At 40.8% G+C, this 19,773-nt stretch overlaps 1 protein-coding gene across 7 annotated transcripts in view; it reads left to right on the forward strand.

The window, feature by feature from the left end:
• sox6 (SRY-box transcription factor 6) overlaps nt 1-18,672 on the forward strand; it is a 129,389-nt gene extending 110,717 nt beyond the window's left edge. For all 7 annotated transcript variants that reach the window (XM_026167286.1, XM_026167266.1, XM_026167257.1 and 4 more), the window contains 4 exons: nt 7,224-7,329; nt 13,780-13,953; nt 14,849-15,065; nt 15,810-18,672. In XM_026167286.1, the coding sequence (XP_026023071.1) occupies nt 7,224-7,329; nt 13,780-13,953; nt 14,849-15,065; nt 15,810-16,116 (804 nt within the window). In that variant the 3' untranslated portion in view covers nt 16,117-18,672. The remainder of the gene's footprint in view (nt 1-7,223; nt 7,330-13,779; nt 13,954-14,848; nt 15,066-15,809) is intronic.
• Nucleotides 18,673-19,773: the final 1,101 nt, after the last annotated feature.

Genomic DNA, 19,773 nt, shown 5'->3' on the forward strand with positions numbered 1-19,773 from the left:
TGGCTGTTAGAGGGGGATATTAAATATTGATTTATCCCACTGTAATGACCGGGCAGAGGAGTGGGTCTAAGTGCTGCTTAGAGATGGATCAATTCATCTTTTCATATAAAGTGTATCTGAACAGTACAATGCATTCCTCCCAAACCTTTATCACCATGACTCTAGCTCTCTCTTTCTCACTCTCCCTTCCTGGCCATTGACCTAGGAGAACACTGTGTAGATCAGACTCTGTTCTACGGTATACAAGGCTTTAACCTGAGGACATGTGAAATATTCATGTTTTACAGGAGCAGATTTTCCTGCTTGTCTTTTTATTTGTCTGTTTTTACTATATCCCATCAGTACAATAAAACCTTTTACAACCCTTCTGCAATTTGCCTTTTTAAAATATTTATCTATAGGTATTATTGTCTGCAGAGGCAATTACTTTGTTCCATTATTTACCATCTCTTCCTCACACAGTGGAAGCTTTTACCTAGAATGCACCAGTATGCCTGCAGTCATATACACTACAACCAAATCCATTTGTAACCATTTGAATTTTTCCCCTCTATAATGCACCATAGCTTCAAGTGGACATGCTGTTTTTCAGGGTCATATGAACCATAAGAAGCATCTGCGTGTATATGTTTTTACTCAGATGTTGCATGGATGCATTTTTGACCTGAGGTACCGCCTGCTAATACATTTCCACTGACTCAGCAGGACAGAGCAATCATTTCAAATCATTCATATCAAATGTTCAAGCTGAATTAACACATGAGAGATGTAGAAAGCTAAATATTTCAAAAAAGTTTTCAATAGTAGGCTTGTATCGCCCCATTGTGACATATACTGCATACATCTACATAACGAAGTGATAAAAGAGTTTTCGTTTTTATGTAATTAGCCACATTAAATAAAGACAAAAAAAATCCAAGTGGAATTCAATACATTTAAAAACTGGCCAAGTGTACAATCAATAGTGTAATTGTCTGGAAACTGCAAACTGCCTGTTAATGAGCAGAGGAATTCCTATTAAGAAGAAAGAGTGTTAATTGAATGTTCAGCCTTAGTCATTCATGACTATGTGACAAAAGTCATTTTATACATTTCATCTATTATGTGCACACACACACACACACACAAGCAGTGTACTACATACTGTTTGATCATGTGACTAAATCTGCAGTTTTTTTCACAAGTGGTGCATAAACAAATCTCTAAAATAGGAGCATCAACCTCTTTTGCTTGAGTTCCAATAAACTGTAGTATGTGATGTTCTGGAGGTGTCAGATAAAATATATTCCTCTGCTGACATGTCCCTAACCGGAATCAAAAGGGGAAAGGTCAGTGCATTAACCTATCGAACTGCCCTTTCTGCCCCACAACTCTCCTCTCCTCAGTATTGATGACTACAATTGTCCATTTCCCGTTTCCCAAAGCTCAGCCTGTAAATATTCAAATGAGCTTACACTGGTGCTCCAACAAAATCCAGACTCCTAACCTATTGGTTATAGTGGTTATACTGTTCCCCCGTGTGTGTGTGTGTGTGTGTGTGTGTGTGTGATGCCAGGACTCTATTCAGGCAAAGCCCTCACAAAGACTTTGAATATAATCTTGTCTGGTTTGCAGCCCTGGAAGCAATTTTCTGCTCCTTTTCGACTGCTGTCTTGGAAATTGCAAACCAAGGCATTTTGGCTGCAATGTAAATCCTTGGCATACAAGGGTTTGCCCATCCAAATTAGATTATGCTCCGCTCCCAGACACTGGCTGTAGCCAGCAAGTGCTATTGTGAAGATTGCTTACATTAATGCTTTGTCCAATTGTTCAGCTCAGTCAAAAGAATAAAAAATAATGTATGACTCGGGATAAAATGCGCCTGTGCATGGTGTGTGTGTCTGCGGGCTCCTGTCCCAGGTCAAGTCTTTTGCTCTCCTGCCTCTTCCCCAGAAAGACATCAAGAGTCCATCTTGGTAGGGTCATTTGGCGATGGTGGCTCCATTATTTTCTACAGTTGTCATCTAACATAGTGCATTTCTGGCTGGCTACAGTTGATTAGAAATGCTGCTGGCCCTGGTGGCTAAGACCTGTGATGCTGTAGTCACCACAAGGCACATTCAACAAAGGATGAGGAAAAGAATAGGCTACAAAGGACCATTTATAGTCTATGGTATTGTTGCAGTAGGACCATGATGGCCAGAGTGTCCAACAAGTCTTGATGTGTTGTCTGGATGTGAAAGGCGTTTTGGTAGAGCCGCAGTTTGTAATATCCTGCTGTTGGTAACCTGAACAGGTTTGATAAGGCTGGAGATTTAAGCCCAACTTAACATCGAACATTTCTGGTTCATCAAGAATTGGAAATTCGTAAAAGTACATGTTGTCACCACAAATTACCTCAGCGGTGCGGCAAAGAAAATAGGAACTGAAAACCGTGTTAGAAATGTTTCGCAGCACTCAGATTGATACACAATTTATGTTTCAGCGCACGCGGGCTGAATTGAGAATGACACAGTATTGCGACATTTTCCTTCCAACCACATGTGTAATGTAATAACATGATCAGAAAATGTTCATAGTAGACATGTAGAAGTAAATAAACTGTTTCAACTAAATTTCAAACTAGCACTGAAGGGTCACACTGTGTGGGTTTGTCTTGTTTTCACTGCAGCAAAAATGATCTTGAATAATGAAAAATGCTTTTTTTTTTTCACGAAAAAACGAAACTCACAGAAAGCACACAAGAGGTTAGCTTACAAGATGTTTAAGTGGTTTAATTTAATTAAATTAAAGGCCTTTTAAAACAAACGGGTTGATGCCCTGGCAGTACAAATAGGACTGGAATAGCCGGCCATCTCCGCTCTGTGTGATGTTGAGTATGACTACTATGGAACAGATGCCAGGCTTTTGTGGCTGCTACTGTTGATTCTGCTGCTGCCTGCATTAGCCTTAGCAAAGGGACATCTATGGGTAAAAAGAGAGCAACAGCCTGCATGAAAGGCACTGTGGGTTTACCGCATGGCTGGATGTACTTAACATTTAAATGGTTCAAAACTAGCAAAAACTACTGGAAAGCTGCAGACTTATAAATAACCTTACAACTGGTTACAATACAAATACAAAACAGATGAGGTGCTGAGCTGTGAGAAGCTGCAGCCATGTTAAAGTGCAGTCTTTGTCTGCATCAGGACTGGGACAGATTGTTGAGGGCTTTAGTCTGAGACCCTCAGAGTCTTCACTCAAGGACTGAAGACCACAGTGGTGACTGACACTTGATACACAAAGCCCTGCATTGTGGTCAGGACTACTGCCTTCAGCTTGCCACATACCAGGTGTGTGATATAACTGGAGCCAGTTCAGCACATTATCAAATATAAGCGGGAGTCCTGTCGCTGTAAAAGCTTGAATCATGAGATCTTAATCATATACAATCATACACTTTCCAGTGTGGTGAGATTTAGTTTAATGGTTCTCACCAAGTGCAGTTGTAACTGCTCTCAGAATTCATAATGGGACTTAAATGTTTCATTTAACTGTGGTGTGAGAAATGTAAAGTTTCACTTACTTATTTATTTTATTTATGTAGAAGATTCAGTTTTCATTTCACAGCCAAACCCGATCCTCCAAACCGAGCTGACTTCCAAAAACTGCACCACAGTTAGTTTTCGCTGTACTTTTCTTTCATGTGTATTTGACCAATCCCGATCCATCTGGATTTGCCTTTGCCTTTTTGACTAAAGCTATTTGCAAAGGAGAGAGTGAAGGAGTGTCAGGATTGGCAATGCGTTGCCTAAATATAGGGCGGAGTAGGCACAATGCACAGGGCCGTCCGCCACCCGCCTCTGCCCAGAATACACACCCTGTGGGTAGAGCAGCAGGCCTCCGGCACATGTTCTGTGGCCAGCCAGATTAAAGCTTTCCTTACAACACTGACAAGGGCCCTTTTGGGCTCCCTCGCCCAAGACGTTACACAAACTTTGCTATCTACCCCCTTTTTTTTCTCATCTTCCTCTGTGACTCACAGTCTCCCTGTGAGTTCCCTCACAAGCCAGCCATGTGCAACTGAACAGATACATGTGTTACCAAACTTTAAAGACAAAAGACTGCACAGGCAGGGCAGATGAGATTATTGTGGGTGGCAGTTCTCCACTACAGCTCTGAGTGCACTGCTATAATTTTAGTTGTGGGGAGGAGAGCTGCATGCTGAAGTCATTTAAGGGAGGGACAAGTTGCTTGCCAGCGGTCGTGGTCAGAGTGGGAGGGAAATGATGTGTACTGTTATATCTTTTGTTTCCTTTCTCTTTATCTTTGTCTATTCACACCAGCCTCAATTTGTTCTTATTTTGCGTTGTTTCAATACATTTTCCTCAGCTGGCCTTGTAGCATTTATGTTTGGTTTTTGCTACTTTAAAAACCATATATACATATATATATATGTGTTTGGGTTTTGTTTTGTTTTTTTAAATATTGGCCATATACTGATTGGCTCCCTCTTTCAAAGTCTCTCCCTCTCTTTCTCTGGCAGGATGGCTAGCTTCCCCAGATACTGCATGTCCTTTGCTACTTCTCTGTGTCAGAGTGATCAGTAAAAATTTAATGACACTATAAAATAATAAAACTGCCATTAATTTATCACAGCACTTGATGCGTGTGCAGTAAAGAAGCATTAGTTCACTGAATCTTTTCCAACCTTAAAACAAAACCGGGATGCTTTGCGGATAATTTACAGCCCTAATTTCCAGTCTATTTCTAATTCACCGATATAAATTATGGAAATTATAACCAATAAGTATATTAAGCTCAGTATATAAAATTTTATGAAAATTTGTGGTACCATATTGCACAGATAGTCTGATATTAATTAGCATAGCACACAGGAGGGGAATACTGCAATTAGACCATTACATTACAGCATGTAAAAGAGGTTGTATAAAGTATATGTAGATGTTTTTCCACTAACCACAACCTCCCCTTTTCTTTTTTTCCTTTTTTTTTTTCCTTGGGTCAAATTAAGTAAAGCTACCTCAAAGACAAGAGCTTCATTCAGTCTTGTCCCGGGCTGTCTGGTGTGCTGATGCTCACTAATCATATGACTTTGTGCGGTGGAGAAAGAAGTTCAATGCTGAGCTAGCCATTAATGAAATTCATTGACGGATGGTCCCTGTTCTCTTTCCTTCTCAGCCCAACATGATGCTTAATGATCATGAGTTTATAAAAGGACTTGATTGATCAAGAGGGAGCAACGAAGCGCAGAAGAGGGACGAGATGACTACTTTATTACAGACACACACACTACCCCATGAATGCCGCGTCTTCTGAGCAGACTGTCCAAGTAGCATCTGAAGCAGCACCATCGCCCATCCAGCTAATCGCACTTCAGTCACTTTGTCATCAGGCTGCTAGCTTCTTTCATTAAGAGCAATAATGTGGCTGGGTGATGAATGCGCGTCTGTGCGTGTGTGCGCGCGTGCTTGCTCGTGCGTGTGTTGCTTTACACAGAATGTGACACAGAGAGAGGCACCATACTCCATCTTCGCTTTACAAAGTGTCCTCATGCCCAGCAGGGACCACCACATATGTCATAATTAGAAAACACTTAAGTAAGCAAAGGGCCGTCAGATAGACAGCCTCTAATCACAGGCCATAAGCAGGTAGTGGTTAATTGTACATCAGAATCACTCAGCTGGCCATAAATAATGACTGCTCCTTCAAGTATGATGGTAAATTGCAGTGCTCTTTCTGTCTCTTGCGTGGTCCTTTCTTTTGAGGAATAGTTCTTGAATAAATAAAACCATGAGGAAAATCAAAATACTGTGAAAGGCCTCAAATGGACTTGAACTATCTTCATTCTTCATCTTGTCAGAATTTTTAACCCCCAACAAAAAAAATGCACAAAAGGAGAATTTAAAAAAAAAAAAAAGAAAACATTTTAAAGAGATTTCTTTTTTTGTTGTTCTTGCCTCTGTCACTATAATACATTTTGACTTTTTTCACCAGCATGATTTCATTTATCATAATAAAAACAAATAAGTTCGAATAAGTCGGCTAGCTGGCTACAGGCATAAACTAAATGTTTGCGGGCACAGTTGTTAGAGCTTCTTAATTTTTTATCACCTGGGGAAAAAGAACTTCCCTGTGGGGAGAAAACGTGAAAAAACCCAACAAAAACAAAACAGTGGAATGCCTCACAGAGGAGGGGCTCAAAGATTAATGTGTTTGTTGGTGTCGTTGCATGAGGCAGGGGAGCTGTTAGTATTGTGTGGGGACTCTACCTGAGTGTCTGCTCAGACTGCATGTGATAGGCCTGTTTAGAAAGAAAAGAGGCAGAGGTCAGCGCAGACAGTGCATCTTTGGCAGAGATTGAACGGGCACCCTGGGAGTAAAACAAATGCTTTTTTCTGAATGGTGGCAACATGCCTGCTTTTAGTGTCATCCAGGCAAACCTGGGAGGGGGGGGAGATTATTTGTATCATGCAGAGTCAAAGTGTCCATCTCCTAGTTGAGTCTTTAGAGAGGAAGACAGCCCTTTGCTAATGCCCTGTGTATTCACTGAGGAAGTAGGTCATTCAACAATGGAGCCAGCAGCAGTCGGCACTCTCCCCTTGCATAATACATTAAGTGTAATGTGCAGCAACTATTCAGAGACCCCCCGAAAGCTGTTATTTTATTCTGTAAATGCACATGGACATGACATTTAATATTGTCACGGAGCGCTGAATGACAGGGTTTCATTGTGCGACAAGTACAACATGATGCCAAGTTTAATCTGAGCACAAAGAAACATGACAAACGGGAAAACACGGTGTGTTCTCCAAAGCATGAACTCTGAATAAATGATGGGCGCTGAGCTCAGGGCGCTGTAGACTGGAAGGCAGGATGTAAGGAGAAGATTACAGAGGAAAATCTGAGCACTGCAAAGAGGGCCACGGCCCCATTGTGTGCTCGGGATCACAAAGTATCCTTCTGTAAATCTATTTAGAGCACCCCTGGCCCTCACTGTCTCGCTGCCTCCTGTCATCCATTATAACAGCTACAGAATAGAGAGATGAGGAAAAAGCTGCATCTAGCTCATGTCAAAAGAGCAGCTTTTCAAAACAAACTGCATTTATCAAAGACACTTTTTTTTTCTTTTCAAATTTTCAGATTTGTGATGGAGTTTGTTATTTTTTTTCCAGCTGTTTTGTCACTGTAAAAAGGTGTATATGTGCTGGTTTGTTTACCTGACTCTTTGTATATCTCTGTAGGAAAGAGCACACTTTGACAGCATTGGGCACCACCTTGGCAAGCTGGGTGAGGATGGAAAGCTTGGCCACAGAGTTATTGACCTCACCAGGCCAGAAGATCTAGATGGTAAGGCCATTATTGGGTCTCTTGTTTTGTTTTGTTTTATTTCATTGTTTTTCTGCCTTTTCCCTTTAATTATTATTACATGCTTTTAAATTCAGTCCTTACATCGGCATAATTTGTAACATTTTACTCAACTTTCTAAACTATCCGGGGGGGGGGGGGGAATATTAAGAGCAATGGGTGGATTGTCTACACACTCAAAACTGAGTCTACCTTTTAAAAGAAAAGGGAGTTTTGATGTGTAATAAAGGCCTACTGCTCAGTACTGCATGCAGAGCGGTTGGGACAGTTGTGTGCAAGAGAGAAGTGGTGAATGCCGTTTGAAATGAGCCATCGCTCTGAGGTTTTCACAGGTAGGTGAGCGAAGAACAAGGGTGCCTGAGGACAAAGCTGGCTTTTTTCCAAGCTTGACTCCTGTTGCTGTTGTTGCTTGTCTGAGGTCCTGGGCGCATGTGTGTAAATTCTGATTACACCAGTGTGACAAATCGTCATCTGCTTTTGTGGAGCTGGCTCCTACACAGGAGCAAAGAGTTCCTCAGTGCAACTAATATTTGTCTGACATAAATATTTGTGGCAGTTTCCATGGGACTTCAGAGCAAGAGCAGAAAATAAAATGGTTCTGACTCATCTTTCATGCCTCAGAAAGTCTCGGGGCAGAGGGATAGATATTTCTCAGGACAATGTAACACATCGGCATTTTCCAATGAAGTTTTAGGCACGTTTCAGTTCAGTTTTAGAACTAAATGGTCTTGCTCAGTTGGTTCACATAGACTTTTTTTTTTAAAAAAAATCTTGCTATAAAAATATTTGTTTACCAACTTCAAAGCACATTTAGTTTCACATCACACCCAATTCTGAAGATGAGAATTAGAGGTGCATTTAGTGGATTCATTTACATGTTTCCCATGTAAGCCACAGCAGAAGATCCCATCCCACCCGTCTGACTCCTTGGACAGATGTGTTTTGAGTGCTCATTCTCCCAGTGGTAACCCTCCCTCTGTGGCTACTGTGGAGTCAGGACTGAAACAGAGTGCGCACCAGGGAAGTTCTGTCCTTTTAAGTCCTGTTTAGAGCCGAGGGAAAGGCTAGCACCAGACACCGCACATCAGTTTTCCCAGTGGGTTATGGATTAGGAGCAAGCAAAGGTTAGAGGAGAGAAGAGGTCCTCTTCCCAAGGTGGGGGGGTGGCTGGGAGACAGGGCAATGGACATAACTCAAAACACAGTTAGCATTTCTTCTATTACACCACATACATACATATATATATATATATATCGGTCTGTGTCTTTAGGCTTTACCAACAGGAAGGCACGGAGATGAATGATGTGAAGCAGGATTTTGAGATGTGAACCACAAAGTATTTACTCTTCTGAGAACATGCTTACATCTGAAATCTTGTGAGGATTTTCTCTTCCTTGAACCAAAGAAAGCTCGGCTCCCTGGCATACCATAACATAAAGAAATATACAGTGCATGAAAATATTTATATTCTGTTTAATAGCATAAATATGAAAGCATAGAAAACATTAGCCTTCTAGATTATGTAAGGTCAAAGGTCATCCAGGTGCCAAGTATTTTTTTTCAATGTGAATAAGATCTGCTGAATTGAAACTTGTTCTAAAAAATTACCATAAAAAACCACAAATGTTTCTATGACAAAAAGGCAGTTTTATCCAAAAAATGTAGCATCAGTAACTAGTTTTGGAACAACCTATAAAAATAGGAGGCAAATGAATTTGGAAACATTTTAGCCCCCTCCCCCGAGTAGATCAGAACACACTGCACATACTTTTGGTGTTTCCTGAAAGGGAAAATTACTGGGTGCACCACCTCACCCATACATAGGGTGTGAAAGCCCATTGGTGTGTAGCAGCTTTCCATCCAGAACAGAGTAACCGCATTGAGCAGGCACAGTGACTTCTGTTATCGCGGCAGTTCACAGAAAGCTTTAGGTTCTTTAAGCTAATATTTGCAAAGCAGGCAGAAACCCAACTCCGAACAACCAAAAGTGTGTGTGTGTGTGTGTGTGTGTGTGTGTGTGTGTGTGTGTGGGAATGGTTAAAAAATAGGAATAGATGGGATTTTCATCATTTAACAAAGTCACAAGCCACACACATGATCCCTTGGCAAATTCATTAGGTCTTTACCAAATACCACAAAAGCCTGAGCCCTGAGGCCCTTCGTTCATTCACATATGGCATTATGGAGCTGCCATATGAGGTTGTGTGTTTGTCTAAAACGCCCCCATCACTCAGGGTCTACAAAGAACAAAGGAGTTGTTGAGAGATGTGTGCAGGCAGGAAACAGAATTAATCTAAAAGCCCAATGAGATAATATCAAACAAAGACTGAAGAACAAAAGAGAAGCTTCAGCTGAGAAGTGTCCTTGTGGAATAGGATAAGAAAAACAGTAGTCTTGCACTTTTGCTACAGATCACTGACAATGAGTTTCTTTACATCGGTAGCTCAGAGCTGTTGTGAAGTGTTATATGGGCTGATTGTTTGAAGATGTTTGTTTTTCTTCTGCTGTGAGTCTGTGGGAATCAAGCTCTGGCTTTTATTGCCGGGGAGTTTTTCTGGAAGAAAGCTTAGATGAGAAGCCTTTGACATAATAACGTGTCAAGTCACAAAAACAGTAGGTGCACAGGTCAAAACAATCAATAAGAAAGTTCTGTTTTGAAGCTGGCAAATTGAAATTTAGAGCAAACGAACAAACGTGTGTATTTCTCTGTGAGTGTCAGAGGCCGAGAAGTTGTGAAAGATTAAACTAAATGCATAAGACAGCTGGCTCTGCAGGCAAAAGTAAAAGCTGCGGCATGTTGAAACAAGCTGCCTGTTTGTTCCCAAGTTCCCACGTGTGTGCATGCATTCACACACTATCACACACATACACACATATACACACAGAGGGTATGGAAACCCAAACGATCCCAACTGGGTACTAAAAATAAGACAATTGAGATGTTTTAATGTGGTTTACATCACTTGTGATTTTCACCGGTTTAATTAGCATGCCACGAACTCAGACTGGACCAGAGCCACTGAGCGCCGCATCCTGTCCGTCCACACACATTAATCTCGCCTGATCCTGCTCTGAGGGAGAGGCTCTATTGTCAGTAGTAAATGCCTTCACTCAGAGGTGTTAGATTTGATCCCAACAGGGAGGGCTTGGCAGGTTTGCGTGATTGTTGCCTGCTCACTGAGGCTCATCCTTTTTGAGCGGATTCCTGGGTGACATTATGTGTCTGCCCATAGAACAAAGATGAGTAAGGAGGAGGAGAGGGGGCAGCTGGGGCAGCGCTACCCTCTGGCTTGCTATATGGTCGAGTCTGAGCCTGCAGCTCACAGGTGTGACAGGCTGTGGGGCCTCACTACATTCTCTCTCCATTTCGCCCCCTTTCTTTTTTTGTTTCCTTCTTCCTCGTTATTCACTTTCCCTTTTCGTTCTTTATTCCACCGTGTGCGCACACACATAGACACACACACAATCATTCTTTCACACTGTAATTCATGCTGCTCATCTGCAGTGTTTCCAGGAGAGACAAATTAAAAGGGGATTCTCATATCGCTCTGTCACACTTGAGCTGCGGGCCTCATGAATCACAATAAATTCTATTAAGCAGCACTCCCTCTGTTTCGCTCCCTCCCCAGCTACCACCCAGGGGGCCTGGCCCTGTCACCGCTAAACATCTGTGTTTATTTACACAATCACACACCTAACTAACTGATTCCTAAATGTCCTGCCCCTCCTGGAAAACAATAGTTATTGCTCATTTGCAAAATGTCAGAGCAGCGTTGCGATTTTCTGCAAAAATATGGAAACAACCTGGCAGTAAATTGCATGTTATAGTTGCAAGCAATTTGCTGTGTGAATATACAGGATGTCCCCGATTAAGTCATATATATTACAGGGGTTGAATAAGGAAGCAGTTCTGTACTTCAAGGTGCTTTCAGACAGATCACAGACCTCGCTGCTATTTCAGGTTAAAGGTCTTTCGCAAAGTTGGGCTGTTCGTTTCTCCGAGGCAGCTTCCATCACTTTCAGTATTTTACATATCCAAGCCACACAGCGTCTGCCTCGGAACAACTTACGAGGTGCATCACTCCTGTTGTTCAAGTCTGCAGTTTTCTGCAGCATCTGACAGAGCAGAAAGCGATGCTTTTCTGCGTGCAGTCATGTGCAGCAAAAGACCATGCCTCATCTGGATTCCCTCCAATGAACCTAGTCACGTGGCTGGTTTCCTGGCTAACTATGGATGTGGCACTAGGTGATGGCAGGCAGTTGTTTTGTCCCCCCCCTTCGCTCTACATAAGAAGATCACCTCTGCCCATATACATGCGCACCAGTATATAAATTGCTGAATCAGTGTCAGTGATAGAGTAATGGCACGGCAGGCATCGTAAATTACGGCAAGCGATCCCAGGGCGCAGACACTGGCTGTCGTGTCTGAGTGAGCGCTGCGCTCCTGAGCTAATGAATACCTTCATCTGGCCCCGGCAGTCAGCAGATTGCCCCGCGTTGATGGATACTGTCAGCCCTCCGCCACACCACATTTCATTGCACAATAAACATGGTTGTCAAAACCAAACAAAGTGAAATCAATTCATCCTGTACAGTGAGTGCATGCTAAATGAAATTAACGTACTGTGGGGTTCGGTGGCAGCAAAGGTAGTGTATTATTTTTGAATTCATGATGGCTTTCGGGCCAACAGCATTTGAGGGAGCTCAGCAAACAGAGTAAAACGCGGTGCTTGCAGAGGTAGAGAAAGTATTTCGAAAAGTAACAAAAATCTCTAATTTGGTGCATATTTTACAAGACTGTGAAATTAAAAGAACACAGGCGTCTAGATAGCAATGATGAGGAAACGCATTTATATATGGTTAAAAGGACATTTTGGCAACTGAAAATGAATCTAAAGTTATAGATAACTATGCATTTATTACCTTTCTCTGCATATGTAATGTTTAGTCTGTCTATTTAAGACAAATAGAGAGACCAGCAAACACCTGCAATTATATGAGTTTGACTCATAAGTAAATACACCTTTTTATTGGCTTTCCAGGTAAAGGAAGGGATCATAAATGTGGCTCTTTGGCTGTTAAACATGAGCTGCTGAAAAGTCAATTCATCTGCTTTTGCACTGTGAGAAACAGGCTTTTCTACTAGGTAGGTTAGACCTCAAGAATTCTTACCCTGTAAACAAAAACAAAGTTCCAGCACACCTTTATCTCTATTGTACTGCAAGTATGTTGCCTTTTTAAAAAGACTTGTCTCATATAATAATTCTGAAAACAGGACATGTTCTTTTGAAGCGAAGACACTTCAACTCTTGAGGCTGAAAATGCTGCAGTAATACCTTCAGTGATTAGAGCAGGGCGAGGCTTCTGTGGATTTGGAATTAATGTCTCTGCACAGCCCTCCATTACTCATTAAGAGTTTGATTTTGTTTATCAACTGAAATAATAATAGAAATCAGACCCCAGGTAACGTGTGCCAAGGCTGCTAGTGGAATGGTCTAATGAGAAGGCTTCACATGTGGATGATGAAATATGCATGAGTCATCCCAAGCTTTCTTTTCCAGATTTGAGATCATTAAAGATGTATCGTAGCATATGGAAGGCTTTTTTTGTCTTATTTTTCAAGCCTTGTTTATCAACATATTTTTGTTTGTTTAAATATTCATACTGCTTTTATTTAATTCTTTCACATCTTACATATAAAAGGAAGCAAATGCGCATGCAAACAGAAATCATTATCAGTCTGATGTACAGTTTAATACTGAGAGAAACTCTCTTATGCTGATTGTGAATGCCCTGATTGAGAAACAGCACTTTGCAGAATCGGCACACTCTCCCAGCTAATGTGTGCTTGGTTTGTTTGTTTGTGTGCGTGCTTGAAGGAAAGAGGAAGAAAGTGAGAAACAAGGGGAGAAAGAAGTGTAAACCGAAGGGGTTTTTTGTGCATATATATGTAAAATGGAGTTTGGCTTTTATAAAGATTTGCAAGAGTTTGTGTTTCCTCACTTTTTCTTTTTTTTTTTTTTTTTTAAGTCAGGCTCAAATCTTATATTTATGTTGGCTGTGAGTCTGAAATATATGTGCACAAGTAGAAAAGCTGGACTTGTGGACAGAGAACTGAATTATTCTTGAAGTCAAAGGGCTCCTCCTTGTTCTCTCTGTACTGCTTTTGGATAGACCCGATTTAAAGAGATCAGGTCCACCTTAAACGCCATATTCAACCCTGTAGACTCTGTTGAACAGTGTTTGCATCTCTGCACTCATTTGAAATAATTGTCATGATGGAGATAGCAGATGAAGGAGAGTTTAAACATGGCTTGTCACTTAATGTCTCGCCACGCTCTCTCTTCTTGTTCCTGCCCTTGTTTTTTCCGGGGTCCAAGGAAGTCAATGGCTCTGCAGATAAACCCCAACCCTATTATTGTTGGCCAACAGGAGGCGCTGGACCTACCGAGGCGCGAGTCTTCAGGGAATCTCGGGGAAGAAACAACAACGAGCCCCACATTAAAAGGCCAATGAATGCATTCATGGTGTGGGCCAAGGATGAGCGGCGCAAGATCCTCCAGGCTTTCCCCGACATGCACAATTCCAACATAAGCAAGATTCTGGGTAAGACTCTTTAAAAACATACAGCTGTGAGCACTTGACTTCTTTGCTTTATACAAAACTGATAATGATGCACCATTTATAGTTTAGTTTTGGTTTAGTTTTATAGTTTTGCTAGAACCACAGCTTGTTTCATAGCTTTTGACATGCTCAAGAGCACTGTAGTCAATCTGAGTTTTTCAATTACTAATGGTGTTTCTCCAACACTGACTTACCAGGCTTTTTTTCAGTTTTGCTCATTCTCATGGGTTTATTGCACTCGGAAAAGCATATATCTTAGAAAGTGTCTGGCGTCTAAAAAAGAGAGTATGCACGTTATCTCGTAGACCACTGTGCATCAGTTCGCCTCAGCATACAGATGGATTTATAGCCCATCACTAGCATAAGTGTTTGTCATGAAAAATGACAGAGACTAAATGGGTCTTGTCCCCTCAACACTGGAGTCCATACATCAGAGCTGTTAAAAGTGCTGTCATCCATGCCAGTGTAGGGCACTTCACCGAGCTGCAGTATTTACTACTCCAGCTTGTTGTTCCTTACTGTTTGACAGTAAGGAAAAAGCCTGCCTCTGGTTTCAGATAATGTGCACATGCAGAGCTATCAAGAGATTGTTGTGCAGCAGACAGTAAATCTATGCATGCAATTTTTCTAGAAAACGTCCACCCTTATTAGGGGTAACTCTGTATTAAATTAAATCTTGATGCAATGTAGTAAAAAGTAAAGGACTATGAATTTCACATTGCATTATTGGTTATTTTATATAAGTGCAAGGTCACCACCTCTCTGCTTATTTTGTTCAATTAGTGGTTATGTTTAAGAGCAATGGATTCCTGCAGTTTCCTACTATCACAAACAGTTTTTCTGGTTACTGAAAATCTGAATGTACTGTGCTGTGTAGGTTCCCGGTGGAAGTCCATGTCTAACCAGGACAAACAGCCCTACTATGAAGAGCAGGCTCGTCTAAGTAAGCTTCATCTAGAGAAGTACCCAAACTACAAGTACAAACCACGGCCTAAGAGGACCTGCATTATTGACGGAAAAAAACTCCGCATCGGAGAGTACAAACAGATGATGCGTTCACGGCGACAAGAGATGAGGCAGTTCTTTACTGTGGGGTAAGTACACAGTTGTGATTAGCCCAGCCTTGCCATACGTAATACACAAGAAAATGCAGAAAACATGTGCATGCAATGCAAAGCAGTGTTTGCAAAAGTGAACGCTGAGTTAACCACTGTTGCTAACTCAGCAGCTTAATTCAGAGGGTTACTAATAATTTAAGACAATAGTAATCTCCTGATGGAGCACCAAATACAGACATTATTACATATATAAGCTCTACGTGTATATTTACGTAAGCGTGGACAGCAGCAGTCTAAGGCTTAACACTTTAATTTACTGTTTGTGGTTATCAGGAGAGTCCTTCTCCAGGTGTTCCCATGTCAGTCATAAGATTCAGTGGCTGGAGTATCAATTATCCAGCGCAAAAGCAGCAAAGAGCAGCAGGAGCAACGTATTGGTTTTATGTCACCAATAAACTGGGTAGTGTTTCTGAGCGGCTCAAAACGGGAGTTGTCAGGAGTACCTCTCTTTTTCCAAATCATTTTCACAGAGCTGCTGGCTTACAGCAGACTGCTGTGGGAAACCCGTAATCCAGCCATCTCAGTTTAAGTGCTGTAAGAAAAAAAATCACGCACTTTAGAGACATGTAGCCACCAACCTAAGCAGCAATCGCACTATGAGCACCACTGAGCACTTTTTCCGTGTGCTCTTTTTCCGATTATGCTGATCACTTTTTAATCAAGTGCGTCGTGAAAACTGATTGCATTTAATATAAATGTATGTGTTTCTTATACATATAGGCAGCCACCGCAGATTCCCATCACCACAAGCGCCAGCATGGTCTACCCTGGGGCCATCACCATGGCGACCACCACACCCTCACCTCAGATGACATCGGAGTGCTCAAGTGCCTCAGCGAGTCCTGAGCCATCCATTCCCGTCATTCAGAGCACCTACAACATGAAGCTAGAGCCCACTGGCATGGTGAACAACAGCGAGCCGGTCAATGGCGAGGATGAAATGGACATGTACGAAGATTTTGAGGACGAGCCCAAATCAGACTATAGCAGTGAAAATGACACACAAGAGCCAGTCAGTGCCAACTGAGACCTTTTAACCGAAGAGGCCAGTGCAGAAACAGTACTCATACAGGAGGATGCCCAGAGGGCTGGTCTGATCTGAGGGAGGGAAAGAACAAAAGAAAACAAAAACTACACCACAAAAGGTTTGAACATGTTTAAAAAAATAATGATTTATCATATCGAAGCCAGCATGCAGCTGTGGCTTTATCTGAATCAAAAGCTATTTGGTCTTAAGTGTTTCTTTAAGTGTGTGAAGCAGTTTGGTTGTGGTAATTTATATATATATATATATACATATATATATATTTTTTATCTCATTGTTTATTTTTTGTTAAGATCATGGACATATAGACAATTAGGTTATTGCCTAAAACAAAAGACAACTTGAAATTACAACCTTTGATATGAACCTAGGTAATTCTTACTGTCATTTACCTTCTTTTCCTCTTCAATTAGATGATTTTGCTACATTACCTAACTGTTCAAGATGGGAATAATATTCTCACTCAGGTATAGCGTGCCAGCCAACAGCTTGTGAATGTTTTTAATCAAGAGATAAATATGAACAAAATATCTCAAAATGATAAGGAGTGATTCCAACGTAGTACAGAGGCTAATTACACATTATTATTATTACTATCAGTAATATTATTATTATTATTGTGTTTTTCTTTTTGTTATTACAAAACAACCTAATTTAGTGCGCAAGTGCCAAACATTTCAAGTTGTTTCAAGTCTTTGAGTCTTAGACAATCTCTTCATCTCTTAATGCAGCTTCATCATCCAGTCTTTCTTTAATTTACCCAAACAGAATAAACAAATTAAACTCAGGAACTTGGAAGCAGCAAGCTCTGCAGGAGGTTACAATATGTTACATCTGTCGACGGTAGCTTGTGATGCTAGCTGTTCTTTGGGGAGGCCAATGCAGTGATCATCAATGAAGCCAGCCCTTTCATTTTCTCATCCCTGTCCACACAGAGCACCGTGGCATCCTTCACTTATTTCCAGCTCTGCAGTCCACTCTGACTCACCAAGATCTTAATCAGAGTGATTGTAATCAGGCCAGAATGCTAAAGGGCCAAAGGCCTCCAATCTGTGGGATTGGAACAGTAGCGAAAGGCAGCTTTGGTGGCATTACAATCTTAAATTGATGTTGTACAATGTGTAGCTACAGTGCGCTCTGTTAAACACTTTAGCCCCATTTGGATGGCAAGTTTAAAGTCTTAGGTCTTAAAACGTAATTTTTTTTCTGATCTTAATTCTTTTTAGACATTGTAAATCTTAAACTGACACTAAGAAGTCTTAAAGGAGAGCACGGTCATCGGGTTGATGCAATGAGTTGATTACTGAAGTAGTCTTGAAAAGAAATGACAGTTTGCAAGGACATAGAGAAAAGACTCATATACAAAGGATAAAATACACAATTTTTTAATTAGTGCACTTATAAACCTTCTATCACCTATGAGGCTTTTGAAACATTTACAATAATCTGATCAGCTTTATACTGCTCTCATTGTTTGCACTTCAAAAAATACAGACTAAATGCAAGAATCAGAAAAGAGGCAACTCAGTCTTAATGTAAGTTTCAAACCTGACAAGTCCTGACCTTCCAGCGACGGCAGATAGATAAAGCTCATCTAGCGGTCAAGGCCTTGATGTTGAGACTCAGATCCTCTTTACAGGGCAGAAGGTCTAAGTGGCTCTCCTCCCTGCCATGCCCTGCTCTGACCCCAGCCTGTGGCAACCTCAGCACCCAGGGGGCGCCATCTGGCTCAGAGAAGGAGAAAACACCAGGGAAGGATGGGAAACAATAAAAATGGTGTGTGTGTCGCTCATTGTGCTCTCCATCAAAGTGCTGGAAATAAGGCCTCAACAGGGCTCCCACCCTGGCCCAATCACCAGGCACTGGCGAGCAGATGGAACAAGTACATCAAGCTGTGGGGGATTATTAAAATGACTGACGACTGGGTATCATCTGAAATACAGCATTATTAATGCATGAGTCCAGCTATTCCCCTCCCATGCCCTTGAACCTGTCCATTTCAGAGAGCGTGCAGAGCTTTTTTGGAGGACATGAATATCTCGTCACGAGCTTTAACTGGTCAAGACGCTCACTGCTGGTCACTGCATTTTTCTCCTAGCTCAAATTGGTACAGACGGTTCTTTAATGCTCTCTTATCTTCTGTACTCTTATTGTTATTACCCATCAGATGCTGGCTTATATCATTTAAACTTTTGGACATATTTATATTAAGTCATGTTTTCCCCTTTTTATTACCTCATAGATAATTCAGATTTTATTATTTTCCATTGCATCTTTTCTATATTGTTCTCATTTTGAGGAACACGTCATGAAGATGCTCTCCTACAAACAAACCCAAGTGGATTTCCCTCCAAGTCAACCTGTTTGGTATTTCTAAACTGTTTGCTCCTGTTTGCTGGCGGTTAGATGTATTTGTATGCGATTGTAAATATTTTCATGACTATGCCACACTACTTTAGTGGGCTGGTAGTTAAAAAGGACTCTTCATGGAACTGAAACTTGACTGAGCTTAAATAGCAAAAAAAAAAAAAAAAAAAAGGACAAAAAAAAAAGAACAAAAAAAGAAAGAAAATAATGACAACGAGAACTCACAAAGAGACAATGTTTCATAAGTGTTATAAGCACTGGATATAAATTGTATTTTTATCTATTCTGATTAATGTGAAGCTGTTTTGAGGAAAAACAACACGAATGAACAAAATTCCCCAGTTGGACTCACGTGGGTTTGCTCTCACAGTTACCAGATTTGAGTCTTTTTTTTTTCTTCTTTTTTTTGTCTGCTTGTTTTGTTTATTTATGCAAAGACACATGTGATGAATGGACACTTTGTTTAATCTTCAGGGCTGCCTAGAGGAGAGACTCAGCACAAGAAAAGTGAGCAGGAAATTCAACAGCAGGCTCAGTGAGCCATGAAAAACCAGACTTCAGTGCATTGTATATTGCACGACATATTTATTGTTTGCCACTGCTGGCTCTAAAATTTTGAGTTAAAGACATCATGGACAATCAGATGAATAAAAAAAAAAAGAACAAACAATTTAATGAATTGGAGCTAAACATAGTTTTCAGTTAATTCTCCATCTCATTAAGATTTAATTGTAAATACAACATAGGAAATATATTTTTGTTCATTAGTGAAGTATAAGTTATGTATTTGGCTGTTTTATTTTTTTTGTAGTATGTGGTTTCATGTTTTTAAAACCTGACAAGTCACTGTACCTCATGTAGATGCTTATTTTTTTCCTCCTTATTAGAAGAGAGCAGCACTGGTCCTGAAACAAAAAGACGAACCTCACTCGCTTATGTTTTCATGATGCTCCCCAGACAATTTGAATAATCAACGAAAGCTAAACTTGGTAACGAGTATGGTACTTATTCAGACAACAAGCACTTAAAAGAATTATTAAATCGTGTGTTTCCAATCATCATAGAACTTAAACGGTATGCTGTATAATGCTCACTTGTGCTTTGTGTTTAGAATAGCACTCATAGTATGTGGCACTTTTTTTAATGAGTGCAAAATCTGAAAAAAAAAAAAGAGTCTGCATGCATTTGGCTTGCATTGACATTAATGTAACAAACAAATGTTTTTATGAATGACTGCTTCAAACACAAATGATTTTTTTATTGTTTTAAATG

This window comes from Astatotilapia calliptera, chromosome 1 (assembly GCF_900246225.1).
Source record: "Astatotilapia calliptera chromosome 1, fAstCal1.2, whole genome shotgun sequence".
In the NCBI taxonomy this organism is placed as follows: Eukaryota; Metazoa; Chordata; class Actinopteri; order Cichliformes; family Cichlidae; genus Astatotilapia; species Astatotilapia calliptera.